The sequence below is a fragment of the Onychostoma macrolepis genome, chromosome 08, assembly GCF_012432095.1.
Source record: "Onychostoma macrolepis isolate SWU-2019 chromosome 08, ASM1243209v1, whole genome shotgun sequence".
NCBI lineage: Eukaryota > Metazoa > Chordata > Actinopteri > Cypriniformes > Cyprinidae > Onychostoma > Onychostoma macrolepis.
In genome coordinates, this window is record NC_081162.1 from 7,693,300 (window position 1) to 7,703,586 (window position 10,287).

The 10,287-nt window shown below is 34.3% G+C and overlaps 2 protein-coding genes across 2 annotated transcripts; both read right to left on the minus strand.

Moving 5' to 3' along the window:
• Positions 1–16: 16 nt before the first annotated feature.
• Positions 17–2,555, minus strand: praf2 (PRA1 domain family, member 2). Its single transcript, XM_058785942.1, has 3 exons — positions 2,354–2,555; positions 1,319–1,536; positions 17–1,139 (listed from the first exon to the last, which is right to left on the minus strand). Exons 1-3 carry the CDS (start codon positions 2,530–2,532, stop codon positions 1,000–1,002), a joined length of 537 nt encoding a protein of 178 aa, XP_058641925.1. The 5' UTR covers positions 2,533–2,555; the 3' UTR covers positions 17–999.
• A 2,403-nt stretch (positions 2,556–4,958) lies between these two features.
• timm17b (translocase of inner mitochondrial membrane 17 homolog B (yeast)) lies at positions 4,959–9,460 on the minus strand. The gene is made up of 6 exons (XM_058784846.1): positions 9,383–9,460; positions 8,098–8,197; positions 7,958–8,021; positions 7,702–7,830; positions 6,965–7,075; positions 4,959–5,940 (listed from the first exon to the last, which is right to left on the minus strand). The coding sequence occupies exons 1-6, from the start codon at positions 9,406–9,408 to the stop codon at positions 5,861–5,863; spliced, it is 510 nt and encodes a 169-aa protein (XP_058640829.1). The 5' UTR covers positions 9,409–9,460; the 3' UTR covers positions 4,959–5,860.
• Positions 9,461–10,287: the final 827 nt, after the last annotated feature.

The following is a 10,287-nucleotide window of genomic DNA, read 5'->3' on the forward strand; positions in this document are numbered from 1 at the left end:
AGACAAAGGCTGCAGATATATGAAAGTTCATTTATTATAACCACTGCACTGGACGAGCATTTCCTGAAAAAACAAGGCAGCTGATATTGTAAACATTAAAGATGCAGGAAATACAAATTACTTCATTTTTTGAAAGAATGAACACTTAAGCAATGGCTTAAACCAGATGACTCAAATAAAGTAAGAATGATCATATCTAGGTTACATTTCTTAGAGATTTTAATCTGCCAAATCTGTGGTCTGTTACACCTTCTGTAACACCTGTTTATTAGATCATTACATCTATGACTATGTATCTCTCGTTAAAACGAGATCAGACATTTTCCCCAACAATGCCAATTTGTGATGCACAATCCACATAAATGGAAACATGATTTATTTTCTTGGTCAATAATTTGTGTTGCAATAACTGAGAAGTATTTACCTTGGCACTTTGTTAAAGAGCAAAGACAAATTATGGTATGGCACAACTTGGTTGAAACATGAAAAAAAAAAACTTGATCAGTAAAAATAATATTTGGTCATGTAACGAACAGGCAAAAAAGACACTATCTTCAGATATCCTTCAAACATAATTCACAATAGCGAGATTTCCTCACAGAAAATACATTTAGGGATGGAATAAAGTGTAGGCACAATTAAATCCACAGAATGAAGCAATACTGGACTGTTACTCACATAAAAAAAAGTGCAATGAATAACACATACCTACATCCTATTTACAAGGCATTATACTGTTGTTTTTATATTTGGACACCTAATAGTTATACACACCTGATCCTGTAATCTCACTGTTTGCTTTAATTTTAGCAATCCTTCATATACTGCATCATAATTTAATCCTTTGTCCACTGGGCCCTTCGTGCATTTTTGAGAGACTTTAGCAATATGCCATACATGATTTGCCAATATCTGTTTTCATATATGTTTTAGGACATGTAAAAAGCTCCTAGGATAGAAGGGGTGAGCGATAGCACAGTTAGGTAATAGTAAACACAGCTATGATCCAGCCTCTTGTTCCTGTCCCAGTGCTTCCAGCAGCAGGCCCATAGGAGTCCTCTTCAATCCTATACTCTCCAACTTATTCTCCAGTTTATTCTTAAGGTTTCGGAGTCTCACTGAAGCATGGATAATGATCACTGCAAGGAGAAAGAGTCAGGGAGGAATGTTACAGCCGATCAAGCTAACATTTCAAAATTTATGCAAAGTATTAACAGCACAGGAACAGGTGAAAATATTCAATGATCTAACGAGATACTGACGCTTTTTAGTGTTAGAGACAAAAAAAAAGACATATGAGGCAACAAAGAATACTAACTTAAAATGGGGAAGGCAATGCCAAAGAGGAAAACAGCTACCCCTCCTAAACCAGACAGAAGAAGGTAGCTGGAGCCCAAAATTGCAGCAAGGGACAGCGATGGATGATTCCTCCGGAATCGGCGGATTACGGCCTTGTTTTCAGCCGCCCAGACAAACCCAGAGAACAGAACGATCACAACGGTTGCCCCAAGAATCAGCTGGAGTGGTTGGAAATACCTATGTTACAATTACATGCACAAAAGAAAAAAATAGATATAAAATAAATAAATACATGATAATCAGCATCATCATTAGAATAACCCTTACCTAAGAACACTTACAATAATTAAAAACAATATAAAGAATAAAACAATTCTATATATAGCTTTTATTAATATTGTGATCTTGTATTTTTATATTTTCATTTCATTAAATGTTTCATCATTTTGTTGTGTTAAATTGTCTATGAAGTTTTTATTCATTTTTAGTTTCATGCAGTAAAACTTTAACCTTATAATCGTACAACTTTATAACGTTTTCTTATACACACGCACACACATACATACATACATACATACATACATATATATATATATATATATATATATATATATATATATATACACACACACACACACACACACACACACATGTTTTTATTTACTGTAAATATGTTGTTTATTGTACATTTTATTCAATTTCTTGTGATGATTCTAGACCATTTTTCATAAATATTTTTAATATTATCTTTACATGGGATGGGTATGAGAGGCTTGTTTGATGCTTCATAACTGTATAAGTAACGTTAGTGGCAGATTACCAACAAAACAACGTCTTTTAAGCCATTAAAACACATAAACACACCTAAAAATGAAAGTCAAAACAGACACGTAAATGTGTGTAACTGTTTAACCATTGTTTCCATTTAAGTCATATTATAAAATATTATTTGTGAGGCTATTTTAAAAATGCATTCAAAACAGAACACAACACAAATGTTGTTAGTGGTTTGGGTAACAGAAGAGCAGTGAATAGGTCTGTGGTGTTTTCTTACCCGACTATAAGCAGAAATGCCACGGCGGAGGCAAAATAGTTGGACTGGTAATACAGCAGGTTGTTAATGATCCGGTTATTCCACCGATCTAAGTTACGGACATCAGGCACTGAAAATCGGGCCGAACCCAGCAGAAAATCGTCCACGGTTCGGAAAGGCGGAGGCTGAACATCCACCATTTTTGACGCGTACTATGACTACATTTACCAGCATGCATTGCAAATCCACGCCACTGAAAATAAAGGAAGAAAAGCTGTCAAATACACAATACAAAAACGCCTGAAACAAACATAGGAAATAAAATAAATAAATAAACAAATACTATTTCCTTAACGTGCGTGTTTGTGATTAAGAATGTAATTTTCTATAAAGCTCATAAAAATATCTTGTAATCATGACATGAGATATGTGGTGTATGTTAAGCATTTAAATTTAGATGAATTGCATTTCATAAAATGTCAGTAGGCTATCAAATGTGTGTTTCATCTGCAGCACAAATTCCAGAAAGCAAAGTTTAGAAATCCAGAAGCATTTACTAGCCTACAGCATTTTATTTTTAAATGTTTTATTTGTTTCTATAGTAAATACAGTCATGGCCAAAAATATCGGCACCCTTGGTAAATATAATCAAAGAAGGCTGTGAAAATTAATCTGCATTGTTAATTCTTTTGATCTTTTATTTAAAAATTCACAAAAATCTAACCTTTCATTGGATAATAAGAATTTAAAATGGGGGGAAATATCATTATGAAATAAATGTTTTTCTCAAATACACGTTGGACACAATTTTGAGCACTCCAGGGTGATTATGAACATGAAATTATCCAGCCATGGCTTCCTGTTTCACAGAAGTATAAATAGGAGGGAAAACAAAGCCCAAATTCCCTTAATCATCCATCACAATGAGAAAAACCAAAGAATATATTTCTGATGTGCAGCAAAAGATAATTGAGCTTCACAAATTAGTGAAGTGGCTTTAAGAAAAGAGCTAGAGCAGTGAAAATTCCCATTTCCACCATCAGGGCAATAATTAAGAATTTCCAATCAACATAAAATGTTACGAAACTGCCTGGAAGAGAACGTGTGTCTATATCGTCCTAATGCACGGTGAGAAGGAGAGTTTGAGTGGCTAAAGACTCTCCAAGGACCACAGCTGGAGAATTGCAGAAAATAGTTGAATCTCGGGGGCAGAAAACCTTAAAAAAAAATTGTCAAACAGCACCTACATCACCACATGTTGTTTGGGAGGGTTTCAAGAAAAATTCTCCTCGCTCATCCAAAAACAAACTCCAGCATATTCAGTTATCAGACACGACTGGAACTTCAAATGGGACTGGCTTCTATGGTCAGATGAAACTAAAAAATGAGCTTTTTAGCAGCAAACACTCAAGATGGGTTTGGTGAACACAGGGATAAAAAGTACCCCATGTGTACAATGAAATATACTGCTGTATTTTTGATGTTGTGGGCCTATATTTCTGCTGGAGGTCCTGGACATCTTGTTTAGACACACAGCATCATGGATTCTATCAAATACCAACAGATAAAAAAAATCAATAAGTGACTGACTCTGTTAGAAATCTTATAATGGGCCATATTTGGATCTTCCAACCAAATGGGTCACTGAGCACAAAACCAAGCTTCTGCTGGCCATTTCAGTCCTCTGACCTGAACCCTGTAGAAAATGAGTGGGATGAAGAAGCACCAACATGGAGCTGGGAATCTAAAGGGTCTGGAGTGATTCTGGATGAAGGAATGGTCTCTGATCTCTTGTCAGGTGTTCTCTAACCTCATCAGGCATTATAGGAGAAAATTTAGAGCTGTTAAACTGGCAAATGGTTTCAAAAAGTATTGAATAAAAGGGTGCCGTTAATTGTGGCCAATGTGTATTAGATAAAAACATTTATGTCATAATGATATTTCCCCCCATTTTAAATTCTTATTATACAATGAAAGGTTAGATTTTTGTGATTTTAAAAATAAAAGATCAAAAGGATTAACAATGCAGATTAATTTTAACAGCCTTCTTTGATTATATTTACCAAGGGTGCTGATATTTTTGACCATGACTGTATATGCGGCCTTCTAACATTTAAAACTGTCTTTCTGTGGAAACTGTTTAAACTCTAGTAAGCAATAATTTGTAGAACTGAAACTACAAATAAGAGCCCAGAATTTCCTTCACCATTCTATTTCCTTATGCTTTATTAAAACCATCATAAGTTTGAAAAAGCATTTTTCAGAAAATGCAAAATGGTGTAAAAATGTGGTTAAAGTGTGTAAAATGTGTGTATGAAATGCGGTTAAATGCAGTTAACAGTGTATAGACTCTTGTTGGGCTTGACTCGAGGGTTTAGAGAAGATAATTTTGATTCCAGCTCTTAAGAGTCCAAAGTTATGAACTTATATGCAAAAATATTCTTATGTCTAAAGAATGTGTGTGAGGGTGCCTGAATAGTGAGGGGATTTGGAGGTATTCCACCAAGTTTGGGGTTTCCACAACTTACGGTCTCTGACATTTTTAGTGCAGCAAAAAAACTAGCCAAACAGTACAAATACAATAGGGTTCCAGCTCCATTATTACATCTCTAAAACAATATACATCTAAGCATCAACCATAAAATACTTTATTGAGACAGGTTATACACACATATCCTCTTAAACATCTCCCTTTTCTGCAGTGCTCCAAAAATAAATAGTCAAAAATCCAGGAAAAAGAAAAACCTATGAGTCATTACACAAAGATTGTGATAAAGAGAGCGTAGGAAAATAATCAGTACCAAACAGGAGAGACTGAAAATATGGAGAGGATGAATGAATTTACTTTGGTAGAGAAACATTAAAGTTGAATATACACATTGATTCCACATTGTGTTTTAGAGATAAATTAATTTCATTTTATCAGTAAGTCTCTGAAAGATCTCAATTATAATAACTCAAGAAGATCTAAATCAAAATCTAAAATAGATCACTGGTGTTCAGGTCATGTATTAGATTAAGAAAAACCTTATATAAAATGTACTGTAGCTTGTTTCCATAACACTGCATCAGTGATGTAAAAATAAAAATTTGAACTATTTTAAAATTACCTTTCACAGCAATCATTATTCATGTCTTCTTGCAGGTTAATTACATATCAGGAATATCTCTGCATGTTCTAGTTAGCTATACAGTATATTTGTATTAGTATGAGATGTTCAAACAGGCTTGTATGAACTATAAAAATGTAGATTGAGTTCTGCCTCAGTATGCTTGATGAAAATCTTTGGGAGAGGGTGACAATATTCCTTTTTCAACATGACAAAAGACAAGTTTATATTACAATTCATACATAATACAAATGGCATACTACTTGCCCCTGAGTGGCCATCTAATAGAGGATGAGAGGTTCAGGAGGATCCCCCTGTCTAAGAGGGGGACTGTAAACTATGATAAGTGTCCTAAACTTCTAACAATCCTCTCTTTTTCACAGTCTATAATATTACAGTCACCACTGCAACAGTGATTTTACTGATACTGTCCATAACCGCGTGTCTCTTGGCCTTCTTTCGGAGGAAGCTGACTGGGGTCCTCCGCAAAAGGACTCGCTGTAGAGAAAGAGAAGATGCAGATAGTGAAGACCTCTAAAGCAGCTTCAAGAAAACAAAGTGCAAAACAAAACTAAAGGTAATACAATTTTTACAATGCAATACATATATGTTAAAGACAGTATTTTAAAGTACGGAGCCCTGCACATAATACGGAACATGGAAAACACGATATTGTGGCCTCAAATTATTAATTTGTTCGCTTGTTTTAGATAAATTGTGGCCACGTCATACTAATTAGTTCTCATTTTAGGTAAATTGTTGCCACACTGTGCAAATTCGTTTTCTCGTTTTTGGTAATTCAGAACAAAATTGTACTAATTTGTTTTCTTGTTTTAGTTAAATCTTGGCCATGCTGTACTAATTAGTTTTCTTGTCAAGTTTAATTGTAAACTTGGTCACATTGTACTTGTTTGTTTTCTTATTTTTGGTAATTGTTGCCACAATGTACTAATTGATTTTCTTGTCTTAGGTAAATTGTAAACTTGGTAATGTTGTACTTAATTGTTTTCTAATTTTTGGTAATTTGTTGCCACATTGTACTAATTTGTTTTTCTCATTTTTGGTACATTGTTGCAACATTGTCCTCATTTGTTTTCTCCTTTCTGGTAAATTGTTGCCACATTTGTACTGATTCATTTTCTTGTTTAAGGCCACATTGTATTAATTTTCTGGATTTTGGTCAATTGTCATCCTGTAATAATTAGATTCCTTGTTTCATGTAAATCGTGGCCAAGTTGAACTAGTTAATTCATGGCCACAATATCTGTTTTTTTTCTTCTGCATGTCATGCATGGATAATTCACCCAAAAAGAAAAACATCTCTTCATATTGTCTGAAACCAAATAAATTTCCTTTTTGTCAAAGAAAATAGGAATGAGATTCAGACATTCTTTATATTTCTCAAAAAAGAAAAATCATAGATATTTGGAACAAACTGAATTTGCATTGTTGTGTGAACAGTTCCTTTAAAGTTAATCAACTCTCGGAATCGTCCAAACGTATTCTGACAAGTGTAACTCACGATTCTGAAACTGCTGTGCTGTGTATCTTGTAAGAAGTATCCCAAATCCCTCGATTAGGGCAAGCAGAATCCCCCCCATCATTGCAGAGCCCACCATGGCTAGCGGACCACCTGAAATACAAACAAAGCACATAATTCACACCTTTCCAGTCTGCAAACTCATGATCCAATTGTAATTTGAAGACCAAAGATTAATGCTGCATATACTAATACATAATACTACAAGTCATCAGATGATCAAAACCAGTAGGTTGTTATATCTCCAGTGTCTACATTTTTGGCCCAATTTATAGTCTGCACAAGTAAATGCTACAATAGTTGCCGAGAAGCTGTAGTTGATAGATTTCAAAGAAAATTGTGTAGTGTTTAATGGAAACAGACAACAATTTTTTAGCTTCGGACTATGATTCCATCCAGCCGAAGGACATCAAACATGTTTGATATTCTGAGCCGATTGTGGAACAAATATTGTTTACAAATTTCATGCTAGTCCATTAGCAATGAGGCACACGTTTCTGCTTGAGTTTATTGTGAAAGTCTGTTATAGTGTGTAGCTAATCCTCAGTCGATTAGTGTATGGTGCCCAGTTTTTCTCTGTAACTATTTACAAACTCGACAAGATGACTGTATGCATAAAATCTGTTAAAAGCTGTGTTGTGTATTCTAGCATTCTAGCTGTTGTCTAATATTATGGAATAATACTGATAAAAGAACAACGACTATTATGCTAAACGTACTGCGAGCAGCCAGTATAGCTCCAGTCATGGCTCCACTGGTGATGGAGTTCCAAGGGTCTTCTTTACCCCGCAAACGCACCAGACCACAGTCTATGGTGGAAAAGAGGCCACCCCATACAGCAAAACTACCTGCAGGAGAAACAAACCATGCCACAATTGATAGTGAATCACTGATGTACAAAATGCTAAAATTGTTCATACACAACAATTTTATACAACACTATAAACGAACACAAAAATGATTCTGCAACGTGACCTCCAATTTGTGGTGCTCTTACTCTCACAGCATTTGCGCTCCCTCTTAGCCTGTGTCGAACACCCTGTAGAAACAGTGTTTGTTATTAGTAAATGTATAGGAATGTGTATTAGTAATAGTAATATATAAGTGAAGCTTACCACAGGTGCGTTTCGAAAGCCTTTAACAGACTGGAACACCCCCCCTCCAATGGCTCCCATGGTAAATGCACCGCCACAGTCATCAACTATCCTCCATGGACTAAAAAAATAAAATAAGTCATTATCCCTATACAGCCTACTTTTCATATTTGATGCTTTATCTTCTAAGGCATCTAAATGATCAACAGCTGAAAAACCTGTTATACACAACCTACTACATGCCTTTTACAGTACATGCTTACTATATCAAAGTGTATATTGTTTTAGCAAGTAAAAGGCCTTTTAGCATTTTAAAAACGTCCACCATCTGGTCACGGTTCATGTGTCTTTTTGCTGTGAAACGTAAGAATAACTTCTATAGTTTTAGTAATACATCAAGATAAACACTTATTGGACTTAATCAAATTAGGTTTACTTGATTATCCTTACATAATGTTTTTAGAAAAATCGTGTTACAATTAATTAGCAAATATGATCCATCAGGCTTGTACATCTCTCAATCATCATTGTATTGCATTGCATTATATGTTTTGCCCCCACAATAAAAACTACAGGGCTTTGATCAAAAACTAAGCATTTAAACTTCACCTTACTAAGATATATTGTTGGGAGATATAGAGCGACAACTGATATTTATATGTATTTCATGTAAGTAGACTGCTAGACTGTTATAAATATTTTACTGATTCCCAAACAGAATTTCATATTTATATACACATATATATGTGTGTGTGTGTGTGTGTGTGTGTGTGTGTGTATATATATATATATATATGTGTGTGTGTATGTGTGTGTGTGTGTATGCCATATAAACCATATATCAAATATGATACTAAACATAAAACACATTTGCAAACATTTTTGAAGATTTTTTTTAAATATTTTGTCTAATTGTTCAATAAAGTTTTCTATTGAAAAAACGTATTTTTCTGACTATTATGTCATATGTCAGGCTTTACCGGGATAAATCTATTAACATGTCAACTTGATCCAAAACAAGGAGTTAAAGCTGCCAGTGAAGTAACACAGCGAGTTTATTATGCCCTTCACTTCTGAGCACTGAAGCGAGACGAGATCCCACAATGATAACATGTTTATCACACACTCGGTGCAAGGAGTCAACAGTGCAGAACTGTGACAGCAGCTACTGTAGAGAAACACAGCGGAGAAACAGATCGACACCGTCACGAAAGCAAACGAGAACACAAACTGCTTCAAATAGCCACTGTGTCCTGTCACGGCCTGAAGTGCGGAGCGGTCAGAAGTGAAGAGAGCTGTACTTTACCAGGGTTCACGGGCATATTCCTCCATGATAACCTGCTGACGTCAGAGCGCTGCTTCCGCTGTTTTTCCGTGACCGCAGGTTCAGTTAACCAATGAACTGTTGGACTTGTTTTGTTTTATTTTTTTATTTTTATTTTTTTATTGCAATCTTTAGAACAACGAACATACAAGGGCAATAACATAAATTAAATCAAAAATAAATATAAACAAAGAAAATAAATAAATAAATAAATAAGAAAGCAGGAAAAGCACAAGTACAAGTTTTTACTAATTATTCAAATAACAGATTTAAGGTTTTAAAAAAAGTATTATTGTTATTTCTTTTAATGTATACAGGTAGTGACTTATTTCTATTTTAAAATGAGTAAAACTGCACAATCCATTTACATTTGTGAATGAAGAGTTTTCCATATATAATGAGTAAATTCACTATATGCCAAATTTTGAAGTCAACAATATATAGAATACTCTTAAAAAATAAATAAAAGAGTTGTTTTGTTTTACTAGACACATTTGTCCTTAAAAGATTTGTTTAAGCAGGCTATCTTTGTTGCAAGGATTGGAGACACTTTCTGTCAATTGGATAAATAATATGTTTGTTGTTTTTTTTCAGTGAGCTGTGATGTTTTCGGATAAAACAAAACCGGTTCGCAAAACAGACCCGAAAGTTTTGTTTATAACCAGACAAGATCTGAAATCCCGTAGTCCCTTCAGTTGGGAAGACCAGTCCTATATACTATAATATTAAAATACTAAATATTTTTGTAAAATTAGATGTAATTTTATAATTATATATATTATATATATATATACATACAGACACACATAATCACACATTATAATATTTTAAAACAAAACACCACATATAAATACATAACCCTCAGTGTTCCTGGACAATCAAAATAA

Coding starts and splice junctions, on each gene's coding strand:
- praf2 (XM_058785942.1), bottom strand. CDS start 2,532: ATGGTGGATGTTCAGCCTCCGCCTTTCCGAACCGTGGACGATTTTCTG. Junction 1,537..2,353: donor GCATTTCTGCTTATAGTCGG/GTAAGAAAACAC, acceptor ATTGTAACATAG/GTATTTCCAACCACTCCAGC. Junction 1,140..1,318: donor CATTGCCTTCCCCATTTTAA/GTTAGTATTCTT, acceptor TTCTCCTTGCAG/TGATCATTATCCATGCTTCA.
- timm17b (XM_058784846.1), bottom strand. CDS start 9,408: ATGGAGGAATATGCCCGTGAACCCTG. Junction 8,022..8,097: donor GCTTTCGAAACGCACCTGTG/GTAAGCTTCACT, acceptor CTGTTTCTACAG/GGTGTTCGACACAGGCTAAG. Junction 7,831..7,957: donor AAGAGCACCACAAATTGGAG/GTCACGTTGCAG, acceptor TTTCTCCTGCAG/GTAGTTTTGCTGTATGGGGT.